The sequence below is a fragment of the Patagioenas fasciata genome, chromosome 1 (genome assembly GCF_037038585.1).
Source record: "Patagioenas fasciata isolate bPatFas1 chromosome 1, bPatFas1.hap1, whole genome shotgun sequence".
NCBI lineage: Eukaryota > Metazoa > Chordata > Aves > Columbiformes > Columbidae > Patagioenas > Patagioenas fasciata.
Genome location: NC_092520.1, coordinates 122570237 through 122590112, shown reverse-complemented (window position 1 = coordinate 122590112; position 19876 = coordinate 122570237). Strand labels below are relative to the sequence as shown.

At 39.1% G+C, this 19876-nt stretch overlaps 1 protein-coding gene across 7 annotated transcripts in view; it reads right to left on the bottom strand.

Moving 5' to 3' along the window:
- PHLDB2 (pleckstrin homology like domain family B member 2) overlaps positions 1-19876 on the bottom strand; it is a 128989-nt gene that overhangs the window by 15428 nt on the left and 93685 nt on the right. For 3 of the 7 annotated variants that reach the window (XM_065853654.2, XM_065853644.2, XM_071813734.1), the window contains 8 exons: positions 18097-18225; positions 13738-13893; positions 12865-12975; positions 11640-11729; positions 8111-8254; positions 7110-7283; positions 6274-6414; positions 5596-5695 (listed from right to left, as the gene is read on the bottom strand). In XM_065853654.2, the coding sequence (XP_065709726.1) occupies positions 5596-5695; positions 6274-6414; positions 7110-7283; positions 8111-8254; positions 11640-11729; positions 12865-12975; positions 13738-13893; positions 18097-18225 (1045 nt within the window). The remainder of the gene's footprint in view (positions 1-5595; positions 5696-6273; positions 6415-7109; positions 7284-8110; positions 8255-11639; positions 11730-12864; positions 12976-13737; positions 13894-18096; positions 18226-19876) is intronic. The other 4 variants (XM_065853663.2, XM_065853671.2, XM_065853679.2 and 1 more) reach the window with 4 other exon arrangements.

The following is a 19876-nucleotide window of genomic DNA, read 5'->3' as shown; positions in this document are numbered from 1 at the left end:
CTTCATTCCGTATCTTATATTTCACTGAAAAACAAACCCATCTAAAAGGCCATAAAGAAACACAGCAGTTTAACAAACGCTTTCCTAAAGGGAAGTCAACTTCCCATGAAGATAAAGAACTCATTTTTAAGCAAAACATGAATCAGTTAAATCTATGTAATCATGCAAACATAACTAAACACTGCGAGAAATATACAGTAGTTAGGTTGCAAAACAAGATGCATTCATAGGAACAAAGCGTAACGCGATGTTCTCATTTTCTCCTCACGCCTTAACGGGTGGTTCAAAGCTTGGGATCAGCTGCAAACCAAGCAGAGGGAGGATCAACAGCCAACCTGCCCCTGTCACAGCCCCACTCACGCCCTGCAGGCACAAGCTCCTGCTTAAGGGATTTTTAACTGCTCGGGTGCCCATTCGCACAACATGCGCTCGAAAATATTAAGACTCCTTGCAAGATCCAGCACTTCACTGCAAGTTTCCCACAAGCCAAGACTTGAATCAGCTGCATCTAAACTGATACAAGAGTTAAAATGTTTCTTGTTGCATTGGCTTGTATTCTCTGCAGTAAAATAGTAAACATTGTTAACAGCCATACTGTTCAGCAAAATATTGCAAACAGCCATAAAGCCATATCATTTTTTAAAAATCCAGAAGGGTTATTGCAGAGTCACAAAAAACAGATTAGCCACCACAAAATTATGGTGAGGGTCAGAACTAACTATGGGTGAAAACTGTTATTAAAAGCGGCACTGTCAAGTGTGTGAAAAAAATAGTACTTCATATAACAGATCACGTTACAACATTTTATTTTATTTCCATTCTTTCTTCTTTTAAAAGAAGACTGACATTAACATGTCAGGATACATTTTTTGTATGGAAACATGCCAAAGTAGGAGGCCCAAGTCTGTCTACCTTGTCATTGTCATCCAGAGATCTGCAAAGATTTCTAAATTTTCTGCTCTACTTGTGCGGCTATAAGCAAAGAAGCAAAAAATTAGGCCTGCACAAAGCTGTAGATCTGCAGATACTGGCATTACCACAAGTTTTGTTGTGACAGGTTATTTGACAGCAGCCAAAAAAAAAAAAAAAAAAAAAAGTGCTGTCATTATTTAACAATTATTTAAAAGTTTTCCAAGATTTTTTGGAAGAACTTGACAGTGCTAATGCAATCAGTACTTTTTCCAAACACGACAATGCCAGGTAAATGGATGTTTTCATACCTTTTCTGGCTTTTCCTGAGTTTGAGAAGAGAAAGAATAAAAAAAAAATTTAAAAATGAAAAAAAAAAAAGCAAACTGTTTTGAAAAGCTTGCAATTTGTACATATATACCTTGCCCTCAGTATATCAGGTTGGTTTTTTTTAGAGCTTAGAAAGAATACAAACATCTTGCTGGCACACAACTTCTCTATCCAAATGTCCAGTTTTGCTCCCAGTGCTGTGTCTGCTCTTATACCCCAACTCCCAGCAAAATGTTCCCTCTTCCCACCTGGACTCCCCTCTGCAATCAATGGGACTGAAGCCCAAACCCTCACTCCTGCCTCTCCCTGCACAGGTGTCAGGCACCCAGCACCCCATGGGGGCTTCCTGGGGCCAAGCTTCCACCTATGCAAAGTGATATCTCTAGATTAGACCAAAGAGCAGCTTCATTTTTTTATTTTTAAATTTTTTTAACATGGTTTGCTTACAGAACCATTTAAACAGGAGCTGAATTCATAAATACAGTCCTTCAAAATTAACTCATAAAGGCCTGCTAAGAAATAGCTTTGTCCACTAATGATGTATATCAAAGATGCCTCCTCTTAAACATTTTATGAGTTGTTCTTAACTTAGGCTATGATTACTGAGAGTGGCTGTTTCTTTCAAGAACAATTAGTGAACTCAAATGACTAACTAAATAGAGTTTTGGTAATCCTACAATTAAGACTATTTAGCACTTAAAAATCTTTCCTAAAATATTTCCTAGTGGATCTGACCTAAAATTTATTCATAGACATTACTTGTTCCTGCGCAAAGACAAAAAGATTGAAATGCACGTTCAAATTCAAGTAGCTGTTCTTCATTTCCCTGACTTCATTTTTTACTTAGAATTTTCCCTCTCAGACTTTTACATTTACCTTCTTGGGCTGAAATTAGAAAAACTGAAGAAAGCAAATTAGAGAACACTCATTTTATACCATCACTAGTTTAGTGATGATTTTCAGATGATACCTTCAAACTAGCTGAGCTGCTACTTCTTCCTCCAGGCACCATCGAATATACTTTTTTTATGATCTATACGAACATACCGAAACATCTGGCCTAGAAGTTTGCCCAATGCTTTTTAAGCCCTAGGGACCGCAGCAAGCTACTAATACAGCTTCAGAACGCCATCATCCATCCTCTTTGTATGGCAGTGTGTGGGACAGTGCTCCAGAACGGATGAGATGGCATTGACCATGTGAGATCCTGGATCTCCACCAAGCCCAGCACACCCAGCTCCAGTGCACCTGGTGCAGCTCTGTGCTCAGGGTATCAGTAACTCCAGCCCACCCGTGTCATTTGCAATGCATCGCCCTGAACGCAGAAAACTGACAGAGTAAAAAACCTGTCGGGTGGGAAAGGAAATGCCAGGAAAGCAAGCAACAGTTCAATACACAGGACAAGTCAAGAACCCTTTTTATTATATCTATATTCAACACCTATTTTAGCTGAACAGCTAATTTTTGGAAGGGGAAGAGATGCGAGCATGTATTTATCACTATAAGCAGATTTCCACTGATTTGATAGAAAAATCTTACTCCGTCAAAATATTCACTTAGTCCAAAAAGGCAAATCTGATCTACCTCAACAATGTTTTTATTAAATAATACACTATATTTCTTAGAAACATTTATCACGGTGATGGAATAAACACTGCCAAGCAAGTCCAGTGACATGAGGTACTGTTTAGTTTTCAATGACGTGTTAAAGGATGTCTGCTAAAATTAATTTTAGTTACGCAGGTTCAAATCTCGCCAATTTTCGTGGAAGCCACGTAAGATTTCATAATTTTAATTGACAATAGTATTCCATTTCAGTTATACTGTGTGGTAGGTTTAAATACTACACCATGTTCAAAACATTTCCCAAATCTCACTGACCCACAGAAAAGCATGTCCGCTACTTATGACTTGGAAGACAAGCTTGGTTTTCCTCTTCTTTGTGGAAGAAAAGCTTCTTTTTCCTCCCTGCAGTAAGTGTGGGTATGACGTGAAAAGGGAAACCAGAAATCACAGCAAGTTGAACACAGGCCCCTCCCTGCTTGTACCTGGACTGGGGGCTATGTCACTTATGTAGGGCTCCCCTCCTTCAAAATCACATTTCTTGTGGAGCAAGCAGCCCAGAGCATTTTGGGGGGCAGACAGTGTGGATGATCATGTGTCCAGCATGCCCTGGTCTTTTGTACAGCTGGACAGAAATGCTCTAGGATCTGCCTCTTACCACCTGACTTGGACATCTCTTTCCTTGCCAAGTTAAACACGGTACTTCGGAGCAAGAGAAAGCAGTTGTACTCTTCAAGCTCCTCCAAAAGCAAGAAATTCACGGAACTCCACATTGAACACAAAGGGAATAAACCCTTTGCTAATTACTAAGAGAGGCAGTCAAGCCCCAAATAGTCCTTGCATTCCTATGCCCTTTGTGTTTTGACTCCATCTCTCACTTTGCAAATTCTGTGACAGTTCAAGTAAAGCACCTGTCAGCAGCATCATTTTCTCATTGACAAAGCTGAGGTTTCAGGATAGGCCCTCTAGAACCATCCTCTTTCCTGGTATGAATTAATCCTGTAAGGCTCTCCTCATAACTTGAAATTTCCATTCAAACTACTGTATTTTTCAAAGAATAACAATCATCGTCTAGTATGGCAGGCAGTATAGCATACATGATTTTTGATGGCATATGACAAGTACTGTGCCAAGTGCCTTAACAAATACATTTCATTCTCCCCTGCCTCTTTTCTTTGTCAGGCCCTCACTCAGTTTTGTTTTGTGTGTTTTGTTTTGTTTGTTGGTGGGGTTTTTTTGTTTGTTTGGTGTTTGTTTGTTTGTTTTCGGGAGGATTGTGGGTTTTTTTATTTTGTGTGTGTGTGGTTTTGTTTGTTTTTCTTTTTTCTCCTTTCTCACTCTTAAGTCAAGAAATCTACCTATACTCTTAGGATTTTCTTAATTGAATGCTGACAAAAAAAAAAAAATAACATGAAAACTGATCAATTCATTTTTAAAACTCTTTGGCTCTATTAGGCTTGGCAACATTTTGTCATTATGTTTTAGATCACACACTAATGCTGTTTTGCAGCTATTTTACAGAAATATTTCAGATTTGGAACATGTGATCTCTTGCCTTACTGATTTCCAAACTGAAACAAAGCATTTTCTGCACAATGGCATAATGTTGAGTCTGAATGTACTTGCAAGCAATTCCACCCTTGCAAATGCGATATATCAAAGAAGCTTTTCAAGCTAAGCATGAAGCTCCTTTTGTATTGCATCCGAAATACATCAAGATAAGTTAGTCACAACATGGCAGGTTTGTGGAAGGCCTGCTGCATAACTAAAGCTCAAAAAAAAAAAAATCAAATCACAACTGGATCAGCACTATGAAGTGAACATAGTAAGTCATAATCCCTTCTCAGCAAGCTCGTTCCACTCCTGTACTGAGTCATCTTGGTGCGTATGGCTGACCTCAGACGGGATCTTTGACCTTTAACAGCTGCCAGCTCTGACAAGTCCTATGGGAACAGGATGGATCCTGTCTCAGCTCAGGCTTAGTCAGTGCAATTCTACATCAGGACCCCTGGCACTTACACTGATAGCAACGCTGCAGGTGCCAGAAAGAAAAGAAAGTGACAGATGGCACTGAAGCAACTGCATTTGAAGATGGGACACTTACGAATAATTAATCTCATTAAAGCAGAAATTAAGCGTATCGACTCAAGTCGACAAACAACAGACACAGAATGCCACAGCCTACAAGCTCATGTTTTAAAGATGCAACTTGCTTTTGGATCCAGTATTGTCATGTCCATATTACAAAAGCGCAGCTATCAATCCATGGTAAAACACCTCCCTCCTTTCCTACTTTGTAGCCCAAATATATAAGACTGGCGACAAGAGCGTGGTTATAGATTCTCAAAGGTAAGTCATGATACTGAATGTCTGTCTGGGCAATTACTTTGTCCAGACAAAAACATATGCCCATAAAAAACAATTTAAGATCACATCATTAAAATAATTATTTAAAAGAAAAAAAAGAAAGCAGTTCATAATATCTTTAATATATTGCCTCAAAATCACTCACAGAAATTATGCAGTTAACTCAGTGTGTATTTTTCAATACACTTTTCTTGTTTACTTCATTATATTTGGTGACTATGTACCTCAGAAGTACATGTGCACCTACATCATCATCCTGACTTCTGATATCTCCAAATTACATTTAGAGCTTGTTTTTTTTCCACCAAGAAGGAAACTCTTATTTTACAGCCCTGTTGATTATAGCAACACCAGTTTCAGACTTATTTTCTGAAAAAAAATAAACACTGACTTTTAACAGCAATGAATCAAACAAAAAGGCCTTACCTTTGTGCATCCTTCTAGACTCTGACTCTTTGGTCATGGTTGCCAGGCAGTGAGGAAGCATGCTGCCACAGCTGTTGCTCTGTCCCAGCGGTAAATGTCCCTGCAGGAAATTTTGTAAATATGTGCTTAAAACTACACTTCAAGACTTTTTTTGTATCAGCAACTAATGGTAACTTGTTTTGTCATGGCTAACAATGTGAAGTCATACCAATCAGCCATGCATATTTTAGTTTCCCACAGTCACTATTGGACCAAAAAGTTTCCAAAGTAATATCTCCACCTTGCTGCCATTTGTTGATTTACCACATCAGAAATAAAGAGTATTTCACTTTATACACAACTCTACCATTTACAGGTCCTGGGTAGGAAGGAAAACAACCCATTGAGTGTCTGCAATCAAACTAAAGTAGCCTGGAAATACAATCCGTGAGATACAGGAATCAAAATGCAAGATAACAATTACAGCACCACACTTCCAGAGGTCATAATAAAGGCTGGGTGGATGGAAGGCTTCCTGGATATGACTGTGTGTTAATAACTCAAATTTCTTTCAAAGTCAATTTCAGATGTGAATGTTGGGGCTATGTAATGTTTACAGTGCTACCCAACCTCATCTCTAACATAATACAGGCTCTTATATAGACTTCAGAAGGCTGTTAATAGCATGCAACTACGTACTTTAGATGCAATGCTTCGTCCCAGAGTAGCGCTGCTGAAGTGTGGCGAGACAGACGGACTCGTTTTCTTGCGAGGTAAAGTATCACTCATGTACATGCATTCCTTCTGCTGCTTTTTTCGCTCTTCCAGATTTCTGAAATGCTTCAAATGTAATTTGTTACATGGTTTTGACAAAATGAATTGACCTACTTGCTCAGTTATGGTCTATATGGAATATATTGAAGGTGATAGTCTGGGAACTTCACCAGAAAGAACAAAATCTAAAATACAGAGTAGCTCCTGCTTCACAATACTTTCTAACATTTCTACAAATATAACATTAAAATAATGCCGATTAAGAAAATACATTAAATTCACGTGCACACTTACTGTACAAGTCCCTACGCGATTTTTTTTTAAACTCAACTTTAACATACAAGTAGAATCCAATTACACAGAATAACATTTATGTACAAGTTATTGCAATGAATTGGTGGCTTAAAACTGATGTAGCTTTTGAGAGGCATTGTTCAAATGTATATGAGAAATTTAGGATTTCAAATGCAGCCACCTCTGTTTCATTGCCGCAAGTCTTCAGACAGTTACAATGGTCCATAAATATTGGTATTTGCCTCTGGACTGTTTATATAAGGAGAATTTTCATTCAGTAATGTTCTCTAATGCATTGTGTTGATTTTTATATGTGAAAGGCCTTTAAGTGCAACACTCTGCAAGAGCAATCAACTAATGATCTATCATATCACTCTAACGACTTTGCACATAAATCAACTTCATGGCCGCCATAACAAAAGCAACAAAAAATAACAAGCCCAAGTTATCAGCTTTGAATCTGTTACCTGTTGTTGCCTGCGGTGTTTCTTAGCTGGCAGAGGTGGAGGTGTATCAGATAAAGGAATAGGATCTACATGAGTAGCCATGACCTCAGGCCAATGGACTGATGGAAGTTGAGCAATAGAGCGAGGAGAAAGAGAGTGAGGAAACACAAATCCAGAACAGAGAGGTGATCTTAGCTTTATAGAAAAAAGAGAAATTACACACAGAGTTTTCTTTTTGGAATTGCTCAAGAGATACGGCACATACAAGCTGCAGTTTTAGCACTGTGTTTATTGGAGCATTTAGCAGGAAAGAGATGTGCTATATTGCAACTCTCCAAGGTATATTTAACTACCAGAAGTAGCATAGAAATGCCAAATTCTAAACCTGTTGCTGCCTTATTGCAACACAAAGATAGGTGTCTTTACATTTACTCCTTTAAAAGGAGATTTAATAAAAATTTGCTATGGCGATTTCAAAGGACAAAACGTCACATAGAATGAGGAAAAGACAGAGTAAGCTAGAAGACACAGATTGGACAGACTTCATGAAAGATAAGTAGAAGCTGCCCATTTTCCCCAGGTGTTCAAGATATACTTTTTCTACCACCACACAGGAAAAAAAAAAGCTACAAAAAGACAAAATTAACACCTAAGCACCATTGAATGTGTAATCATTAAATGTGTCCACAGACTGTTTCTCCAAAGGCATTACATTATTGTGTTTGACAGACAAAGATTGTCACTTATTGCTGCTTGGGTCATAAGCACTCAGGTTTTTTGGCCTTTGAAGTCTCATCTACACCATCGAGGACAGTTTATAACAGGAGCAGTCCCCCAGCTTTACTATTAAATAATTCGCTAACTCACTAACTGGCAGACGGCAGTTTGCCTTAGGGTCACTTTGCTACATGTTGAATTATCAAAAAAAAAAAAAAAAATATATATATATATATAAAAGAAGAAAAGAAAAAGGCAGCCATGAAAGAACAATGCAAACAAAGGGAAATGTCTCTCAAACAAACCTCTTTATTTTGTGGCTGGCTGGTCAGCACAGCCGTGGAAGGCTCAGTGGCAACTGCTTCAGCATCTGTGGGGGGCTGAGTGGAAGGGGATATATTCGTGGAATTGCCATACAGCTCACTAATTTCACTTACACTGATATAGCCCTAAAAGGAGGAATTCAGAAGTTAAAAGAAGCAAAAGCCAAAAGACGTGCAAGAGTATTAATGTATCCAGTACGATGAAAGTTAGTTTAGAGTGATACAGCCAAATATTTGTTATCATTGAAATGCTTCATCAAAAATAAAATTATCAAACTTATCAAATGTTGAATACTTCAATTGGGAAAATTATTCTTCATTTAAACAAATACATTTGTGTGATCAAAAAGCAAATGTACATTAAGTGACCAAAAGACTTTACTAAAATGTAAATACCCTTTAGAAATTATGTGGCTCTTTCTTGGGAAAGCAGATTGTGGGAAAAGGAAAACAAATCTTGTTCACCCATCTTTTCCTTTCTTGATTTTTTGTTCGTCCATGTTCAGATAAAATAACTTACCCTGATTTGTTTCTTGCCTGTTAACCTAGTTTGAGTAAACAAAGCGACTGACAAAACTGGGAATAACTTACATAAGGACAAGCCGCTGCAATTCTATGTTACACTGACACAACACCTTCCATTTGCATTGTCTGGGTGTCACTTTGAGGTGTTACCAGGAGACAAGGGTAAGACGCTGTTAGTGTTAGCCCAACAGTCATGAACATCAGAGTGTGCTGCTTCTGCCTGCAGAGAAGTTTTATGCAGGCAGATTTGAGTTATAATACCAGAAAACAATTGTTGCACGTGTTCTGGTGTTAATGGAATAAATTTTATTTATAAAAAATGGATTCTAATCCATAGTGTACAGGATGCCAGACTGTAAAAAGTCAAATGACCTAACTTCTTATCCATAGACTACTAAGCTATGCAAAAGGAAGAATAAATCACTGTTGAAGCAATATCATAAAAATGAGACAGAAATATACTTATTATTTAAATCAAGATGGTACGCTGCTCTTAAATTGAGACAGTGTTGAAGGGGCTGTGTTTCTATTACTGTACCAGCACACTGACATGCCAGTATGTATACTTAGGCAATTCAGTAAGAGAAGCCACAGACTGCTATAGTATTTCTTCTTTAAAAAAATGCATGAATTTAGCACTGATGGTAGACTGCAGGCTGAAAAAATACCAACCCTGTTATCTATTAGCATAATTTTCAATGTATTTTATCAACTATTTCAAGCAGATACACAATTTTGGAAAAACTGTGACCACAGCACTCTAGAAATACGAGGTAAATCTTGACTCAGATACCATGTGATGAATGATTAAATGAGAAGGAGACTGGGTAAGATCCTGAAGTTCCCCTCTCAAAACATGTGGCCGTATTACAGTAGAGTCCAGTGCGATTAAACATAAAAGTTGCTAAACCATCTTTTAGTAGCAGTACACCAGTATCCAAAACTTGTCAAGCCTATGAGTGCAACATTGCATCCATTTTTATAGATGATAAAAGCACCTCCATCATTACATGAAAAACATTCAGACTCACAATCTCAATGGGGATTCACCATGGGTTGAAGAAACAAACAAAAACAACTAATGACTTCACTATGCGTTAGCTCAGGCCCCTATTACTTTAGATCAAATAAATGGTTTCGAGTCAGATTAGGCATCTTTGTCAATGCGGAACTCTTAAACAGCATTGATTTTCCTCAGTTATTTAAGTACCAGGATAAACATCCTGCCTCTTTACGTGAGGCCATGTTACTCTCTGTTGCTGTGCATGTGGGGAGTGAGCATCTCAACGGATGGAAGAGTCACAAACGTGCTTTGGAGAGGAGAGGCTGGGAAATATCGGACCACAAACTTGACTGATACATGAGCAACTGTGTGGTGAAATCAGCTCCTGCGTGCGGGGAGTCTCTCTCAGCCTGTGCACCAATTGGTGCCTGAATAGTCAGAGAAAAATAAAACTAAACCAAGACAAATGATGTCTGGTAAGTGAAGGCTTTTTGTTTATAGGAGAGAGCCTATGGGGACACTGAGTTTAAAACAGATAACCCATGCTGTTCCTTCTCTCATTTACCTTAGAGTAAGTCCTAACTTGATTCCATTACAGTGAACAGCACAACACTGCTGAATAATCCATTTCAATAAAAAGAGCACCAGGATCACTTAATGTAGTTGCATTTTGAAATATATGTGATTAAACAAACCATGATATGGATACAAAGACAAAACTCAGAGAGATCACCCACTCTCTAGTGAGAAAATGAATAGATCCATCTCTAAAGAACAACAATGAAGCTTAGACTTGCCAGATAACCTGGTGGGAGGTCAGATGTCCAGGTCAGACCACAACCTAGGACACGGGAAGTCTAAGCATCTGCAACGTGGCGTGCAGGGAGGAAGGGTGCTCAACCCCACTGGCACGTGCTGGAGGCCACCCAGGCTCACCAGGAACTCCAAGGCCCAATAAGCAAGATCACATTTCCCAGGTGCTGAGAGGACGTGTGGTTGCTTTAGACTTCAAGATCCCAACTTTCCACAGTGACACCTACATCGTTAGATGGGTCAGACCTTGTTCAGGGCTCCAACACAAGCAGATCTGCCAAGTCCCATCAGACCTCTTAAGCAGAAGTTAATGCAGCAGCCATAGATACCTGTCAGCGTATTTTAAATGCTACATCTTCTGCTTCTCCACTTATAACTTCATGTTTAAATGGAGTTTGCATATTCATCAAGTCAAGTCAATAAATACGGGGATTTAATGCTAATATCACATGTGCTGACTGAATGTGTGCAATGGGCTGTTGCTTACCTTACATGGACCTTGCTCACGGACCTTGAGGCTTAAAGTGGTGCCCTCAAACCTATGAAGTCTCGACAACTGCAGGTGAACTCTGGGTCTCATCATGCCTTACCCAAACTAACTCATTTTTTTCAGCAAGAAATATTTTACACCTTTACTCTTAACTACTCAAAATAGTTAAACAGATAGCTCAATAGTTATCTAAGAAACAAAATAGTGTGAAGTCTCCAATGCTTTTTAAGAAGATCAAAACGTACAGTTGTCATGCTTTACTGCAGAGCCTTAGAATGAAGGAGGGGAAGCAATGGTAAAATCTACAGTACAAAAATAAGACTGAACCATATTCGTACTTGAACAGAGTTATTCCTAGACCTCATTCTTCTTCACTTCAATGAGGTTTAATTGCCTATTTTGAGAAAATTACACACCCCCCTCCACACACCCCTTCCTCCCACATAAAAACCATCATTTTTCCAGGGCAAGAGATTAAGGCAATATCAGTCACATCTGGGAAAATGTCAAGAGAAGCTATTTTTGCTCATTTGGACTTACATGAATAGCTTTACAAAGTAATTTCATCACATCTCAAAATGATTTGTATGAATAGGACTTCACTAAATACTATAGTGCTTTTGAATGAAGTGTTATTAAAAGTTACTTATGGTCAAGTAAAAAGCAGTGAATCTCTTTACCTCTTTTAGACTATTGGGACTAACAGGAAATCCCTTTCCTCCAGAAAGTGTGGAATATTTCTTTTCCAGATTACAGAGATTCTCTTTTTCCTGTTAAAACCAGATAGTTTATGTTAAATACCAACAGCCACATACTGCAAATAAGCGCTAGCCATTTTCTTAAGTGTATAAAGTAACACGCTGGGATAGAAGGCCAGAAACTGCACAGCAGATCTCCAGCTTCATCCACATACAGCAGAATTGAACAAAAAATGGAGATACAGAATGAAAAATAGTGAAAGATTTTATTTAATAACCACAGACAAATCAAATAGGTCTTCCTTCAGCACTTTGAAAATGCTGATTCTCTTTAATGAACTAAACATGATTTCTCTCATAATTAAAAATACAGAATCATAGAATCATTTGGTTGGAAGAGACCCTCAGGATTGAGTCCAGTCATAACTCCAGCACTAAACCGTGTCCCTAAGAACCTCGTCTAAACAGCTTTTAAACACCTCCAGGGATGGTGACTCCACCACTTCCCTGGGCAGCCTGTTCCAATGCCTGACAGACCTTTCCATGAAGAATTTTTTCCTAATATCCAATCTAAACCTCCCCTGGTGCACCTTGAGGCCATTTCCTCTCATCCTATCACTTGTTACTTGGGAGAATAGACAAACATGCTACAGCCTCCTTTCAGGCAGTTGCAGAGAGCAATAAGGTCTCCCCTCAGCCTCCTTTTCTCCAGGCTGAACAGCCCCAGTTCCCTCAGCCACTCCTCATCACACTTGTGCTCCAAAAAAGCAAAACATAAAATGGATGCAAAGTGTTCACGCCAGCTTCCAGTTAGCCAGATGTTAGCTGATGCAAAGTAGCTCATCTGGTGGCCTCGTATGAGCTACTACAAACCAAAAATCTAAGCTCTCTGTGTGCAGTTCCAGCAGTCACACAGGGAGCACAGGCAGAAGCTTTAGCACCTGGGTGGGTTGAGTCCCCTAGAAAGGAGGCAACACTAAAACCCTGTCATTTATCAAATGTCACTAATGTTTTTTCCTACGAAATCTGCTGATTAATTACAAAATATTTTTTTAAAGGTTAATGGATACAAAAGATGACTGTCACATTATTACCTATTTGCTAGCTTCTGCACAACCAATGCTTTTCTCACGTTCTACGTTCTTTTATTCTATGATATGCTCTTTTATTGCACACCAAAAATATTTAAAACACAATAAATACTTACCCTTTGCAGCATCATTATTAAGTTGTTTTTCTCTTTTACAAAATGATCTTGTTCTCTTTGTGCTTGTTGGACAATATGATTGGCTTGTTTTTTGAGAGCAGATATCTTTTCCTAATATAAAAAGAAAATAATCGCAATTTACATGTTTTATTTTCAAAGCACACGACAACCTACAGCAAGGATCCTATTCATGAGAGCTCACCCATCCATGTGAGTGAAGCAGCAGAAAATGAAGTATTTACAAAACAGCTTACTGCTCTGAAGGAGATAATTAAATAAGATTTAGACAGTAAAGAGAGAATTTATTCAAGAAACAGAAGAAAAATTGCATACATTCTTTAATAACATGGTGACTAGCATCCACATACTGAATAGAACTGGTTTAGAGATACAATTTCAGATCTCTGAAAAACTGGTATTTAATTGGTTGAGATATGACCTTTACGACTGATTATCAAAATTAAGGTATTTTCTTAACTTGGTGTTCTATTATTATTTTAATAAAATCATTGAACATCAAGATCAAATAACAGCATGAAATAACTGTAGTTTTGTCCAGAGTGTACAAATCTCATTTCTTAAAGAAACAAAAGCAACACTTGGGTACTTTCTGTATCAAATTAAAGGTTTTAATTTTCATATGCAAATATACAAACAGAGCATGAAACTTTATTGATTTATTTCCTTTTGGAGAAGAGCATGATTTGATCTGTGCGGGATGTTATTGAGCCATCACCTTTGCTATGGTGCAAAAGTTTTTCCAAAGAGGAAAGATTTGCATTATTTCTTACAGATGGACAGGTTACAGATCCATTTCATCTCCTTTATGCTCAACAATAAAGAACAAATGAATCAAGTTGTTTGTGCTTTTACCTTTCTACTGACAATGCTACGCTGATATTCAGCTACTTCACGCAGGAGTTGTTGTGTCAGATTTTCTTTCTCTTCATCTAACCTGCTTTCATGTTCAAGCTGCTGAAATTCCAGGTCTTCAAAGTGTTTGCTTTCTATGTCCAACAGATCAGCATCCTTAAGCAAAAGAAAAAAAGAAAAATTAGTAATTACGCTTTCACTGACACCAGAGTAGATGTACTTGCAAAAATCACAGTCTAAAATGGCATTTACATATCTTGTACAACATGTTTAAACAGGAATTCAACACTTTTAATGAACTACTGTCATAATGAGAGAAAATATGGCTAATTGTTATTTGATGTTTCTTTCTCCGTTGCTCCTACTGTTCCCCCACTGATAAAGATGAAGCACCATCACAGTGAGGGAGCTGCTTTGCAGGGTTCAGATTGAGCTGGTGCCTCTTAGGATGACTCTGCTGTAGCCTTGCTGAGGCACCACCGAAGCCTGAACCCACCTGGTAAGGTCGTCATGTGCCAAACTGTGACAGCACCTGCTTACCAACCCAAAAGGACAGGATGTATCATCCCAGTAACACCAGAGAACTGCACACTGAATTAACCAATTTTGGGAATACACACTCAAACAAAGGAGTCTGAACTGCAGTTAGAATTTCTCCGGGTCTAATCCAAGTACCAGCACTGTTTTTATTAGCAGACATGCAGATGAGACAAAAGATAGGTGGGGCTGTATGCTATCAGCACGCTGCCATCACCTCAGCTGTGATGTCCAACCATACCAGTTGCTCTGGATCTGACAATTGTTCCCCGTGGAAATACACAATTAAAGACTCTAGTCATCCACCCTAGGCAGTAAGTCTACTACTTCAGAAAAGGTGTCAGCCCCCTTTTATGCATTCTCCTGGACCAAGGCCAGGTTTTATCAGGAAAAAGAGGTTGAATGCTAAAGACCTAAGAAATAACAGCACACCTGTCTTCCACTTATGGTTGTCAAGATAAAACTTAGGGTGCTTTTCAGCACAAGAAGTGAATGCTAATCGCCCTCCTGCAATACCCATATATTCGTAACATGAATCCCTACTTACAAGTTCCAAACTTCTGAAGAAAAAGGTGTTTTTAATAATTGCAGTATTACTAAATGCTAGAATAGGCACATTGTACATAACTTGTTAAATAAGGAAAGATACATCCTGTAAGCAATTTATAATTTTAGAGAAATGCAGGTTAACCTTATTCTTATTTCAACCTAAGCCAAAGGTTAGTGACTGAGACAAGCAGATAGGCCTCTATAAAGGCATTCAAAACCAGCTTCCAAGGAAAGACACAGGATGCAGAAACTGAAGAATGCAAGTTACTATACAAAACACCAACATCTTCCCATTATTCTTCAAAGATGTGCCTTCGACTTGTAGGAGGTAATTAAGAGAATAAAAGCAAAGATGTGGGATAAAAATTACAAGAAAGCAGTTACCTACAACACAAAAATGCTTCATTCAAACCAACTGGCCATCTTCAGCATTCAAAACAAACAGGCTTTGCATGTCAACATGTTCAGACTATTTTATATCAAATTAATTGCTACCGAAGCAGAAGAAGAGACAAGTTTCAGAGATGGCAAATGATAGCCAAAAAGGCAAGCGATAGCCAGTTCAGCTCATGAAAAGCTATATTCTTTGTGAGATGCACAAGAATTTTACCACACTTGGTATCACTGCATCCACTGGAGATAAAAAAACAAAAACAGACCTGTACCTAGTTTGAAACCAAGTCCATTTTCAAATTAAAGCCCTCCACAGGGTGGGTGGCAGTAGCTCAGCTCTGGAGCAGCTGCAGGCACATGGCAGCGTGATCAGCAGCCAGGCAGGGCCATGCGGACCGACAGGCCGGGCAGCTGGCGGGAGCAGGGCACAAGGGTAGGGGTACGAGGTCTGGCTCCGAGGGGTGCCCACCGAGTCTTCACCGTGACCCTCGCAAGGGTGCTACTCAGCAGCAGAGGTCTTGTAGAATAGTTGTTCTCACTATAGGCAATGGCTTCCTGAAGCAAGGAGCAAGTATACTCCCTCCCTTTTATTAAAAATCAATGGACATCAAAATGTTGTAACTTATTACCTATTAACAAACCACAGACACAATGGTTCTTTATTGGATTTCCAAACCATACATTTCTCCAACATCTCCATTACTTCTGTAATAGCACTGGAGAAAATTTGGTGGGAGAGAACATGGCCCTTACTTCAGGATGCGGTGGGAAGTCCGCACCACCTGCAAATTAGGAGAATTTTATCTGAAGAGTAAGGCATTTCCTAGCACTGGACAATGTCTCTTCAGCTCTCTGCAGGAATCCAGGCATCTTTCTCATTCTCGTGCTATGCACATCTCTCAGGCACATGAGACCAAACAAGCTGTGGTGCTTTCATACAAACAGTGAAGGATGAAGCGTGCTAATTAACTGTAAATAAGCCACTGTAAATAAGCCAATAGGGAGATCCATGTTTTCCCTCAATGCCTTCCACAAGCCCCCAGGTTTCACCCATCTCTGATGAAGTGTCCTCCCAACCCAACAGAGACGGCGTCTATTCAATACAAACACCAGGACAGATCCAGAGGGTGCCAGCTGCCCGCTGCCCACTGCCCACCCCAAACCAAACTCCAGACCCACTCTGTGGGCAGCTGCCACAGTGAAAGCATCTGCCTGCTCCCCTGGGCACAAATTACGGAGTTACTGAAGCCCCAGAGACAAAGCAATAAGGGAACTCATCACCTTCACACCCACTGCATTGGCAGTGAAGTGGCACAACATAACCTACTGCAAACTCAGGTATTTAATCCTGGGCTGATTCGCAGGGAAGAAGAGATTTTCTACATTTTGGGTATGATACAGTAATTTCGTAACTTCTCTCTCACACTTGGTATCCGATTCAGAGATGCTGTGCACTAATTCAGTGATAACTTGTACTGCTTCAACCACAGCAGCCTCAGCTGACTTTCACTACACTTTGCCTGGAATAATGCAAGAGATCCAACTGTGTATTTAACTGCACCCCTACATTTCAAGTTTCAACCCACCTTCAAAACCAAAATCATTATTAAGCCAACTGGAAAAAAAGAAAAAATAAAACAAACACACACAAAAAACCCACACACAAACAAAAAAACCCAACCAACCAAACAAAAAACCCCAACAAACAAGATTTCTAGAAGCCTCCTGGTAGCCAATAGTGAAAAAGAAATTACTACCATCCCACAGCAACAAGACTACAGCTTCTCATGAATTTATACATTCAAGTACACGACTGCACAGGAAACGCTTCCCTTCCCTTTAGTATGTATGAGAGATTACATAATACTTTTTTTGGTCACTGCTCTTACAGACCTTACTCCTGCTATAAAAACTCAAACCAGGAAAAAACAAAAAAAAAAAGAAAGAAAATCAAAATAAAATAAAATAAAAAAATAAAAAACCCAACCAAACAAAAAAAAACCCAACCCACAAACACAAAAAAACCTCACAACCTAGTTTGACTTTCAGATGGCCTCTTGAGCTTGCCATACTGATGCTTTGAAAGTCATTTCACCCCCCACTAAAGCTAGGTCTATGTGTTGTAGAACCCATATAACATTAACGAATAATAAATCTTTCCACACAAAACAGCTGTACTTTCACAGACAATATCGTAACTTTTCCAGTTGCAAATAAAACAAAATAAAATCAAGTTGCTGTTAGACCTTATGCAAAGGTTATGATACCAATGTGGAACTTTAGAGAATGTAGGAAAAACCAAAGTTATTTTAGTAAGTGGTATAATGTCCAAAATTAATTTTGCAAAGGACAGTTCAGGCTAACAGCTAAGTTAAACACTGAAAAAAAGAAGTTATCCATGGCTTCACTGAGACAGCTGTTACAGCACTGTAAAAGGAGGGGGACACTACAACAGGATCAAACTATAGAGGCAGGAAAGTGCTGCTAAAATGGCTGATCCCACTGACTAAAGTTCAATTCCTGTCTTTGTTCACACAGGTAAGGAGCAATGCTCCACCATCCATCTAAACATCACAACCACTTCCACGCCATCTAGCAGCCCTAAGCGGCTAGTTACAGGCAAGTGGCGCAACACTTTAAAAACATTCAACACAAAATGATTTCTAATCTGCCCATTTGCACTCTGCTCATTTGCCACCACACACAGCATCCATTACAAGCATTCCACAAAAAAACATAACCCTTGTGATTATTAGTAAGTATAAGTTGCAAACATGTTCAGAGACTTTGTTGGATACTTGAAACAGAATATGTTACACTTAACTCTTAAAAAAAAAAAAAAAACAACAAAAAAGTGCAATCTTGAAACTTGCTACTGACCCTCTTCAGCTGCTGCTGTAATTGTTCCCTCATGGACTCAGGGCAATTATCAAGCTGCGTCTTCTGCTCGGAGTAAAGCTCCTGAAGCCTCTCTAGTTTTTCCCTCTCAGCATCAAGTTTTAATTTTTCCTGAAGCATGAACCAGAAAATAAAGACAATTACCTTCAAACCCAAGCAGTTAGTGATTATGACAGTGAGCGGCAAAACCTTAATGAACAGTTGAAGCATGTCGGTGAAAGACAGAAACCTCTTGTTAGTTGAAATGCAATGGTGAGATGCAAAATGATCAAAACAAAACATTGCTCATTTTAGTGCGGTGATTAATTCTCTCCCTCAACACTTTGTTTTGTACCCACACCTGGATGGTGCCATAAAACCCACTGCACAAACACTTGTCTCACCTAAGAATTAAAAAAAAAAACCACAACAAAAAAAACCAAAACAAAACAAAGAGCAAATGGTAGCCATGTTAGTGAGGTAACTGATGAAGGAGAGACAAGAGAGCAGCTTTTAGAAAGGAAAATGGATGGAAAATTACTGTAGTCTGGCAGTGAGGGGAAAACAGATCATCCCAGAAGTAATTACATGCCTATATGCCTATGTACAGGTAAGTACATTTAACAAGCAGTGAAAAATCAGAACAAGACAGAGCTTTATAAAGAAGTAACTCAGCCAGGAAATTCTGTTGCAGCAGAAACACCAAGTGATTAAGCAAATTAATTCATTTGCTTCAGGGTCCAGGAACTGCAACCTGTTCTCGGGGATAAAAAGCGGCTGCTTGACCTCCCGGCTCTCCTCCAACTTGTTCAGCTTTCCTCGCAGTCTACTGGACCAGCAGTACTCCACATGCTGCTTCTCACCCTCAAAAGCCTTTAACCTTTAAACTTTTGTAATAAAATACTACATGATTTACTGTGCAGCACTGCTGTGAAGAATGGCTGTAGATGACTTAAAACTACCCTGTAAACTATTGCTTATCTATGGACTGAAGTCTGGGAATGAATAAATCAGAGTGTGAAGAATTTTTTCAATGCCTTTTACTTGCCTCTACACTGGCCAACAGAGCAGATGCATTTTCTTCAACTGAGCAGTTAATAATTGGAAAAAAAAAACAAACCAAAGCTTGACAGGCCAGGCATAAATAACCAAATGAGGCCCTGAAGCCCAGTGCTCTGCTACCTTCTGCAGTCACACAGGTATAGTTCCTACTGCTTGTTCTATAGTTACGCATCTCCTCTCAGATGGCCTCTAACTCCCTTAACACTCAAAAATTAACAGTACTATCCCCGAAAATCCAGCTTCTTTTGGGTGCTCCAAGAACAGCTGGATTCTGTCACGGTATCCACTCATTTGTCCTCTCTGCAGTCCCAATTATTATGTAATTTTAAAATCAAATGCATGGCTCAGCAAGTGCTGTTTGATGTGACACTCTGCAGCACCCTGATGGCACACACCATAGAGAAGACACTTATTTTAGGATACAGTACTAGCCATTTCAAATTGTGGGATGGTCTTTCCCCAGAACCTTCTCGTTGCTGTTCCTGACAAGGTTCTCAAATCCTCACACAAGGCAGAGGCAAAGAAACAAACATGTATTAGCTGCCTGCATTCGTTATGGTTTTATCTCTACACCTGAGTGGGATCAAGGGGCTGGGATTTCATTTTCTGAGTGTTTAAAAATAACAGGAAGCATTCTCATTCAAGGCCAATATTAACCAAATTCCCAGCTCTGTTATTTTCATTTACATGTGCAGCTTCTCAGCTCATGTAATCAGATGAA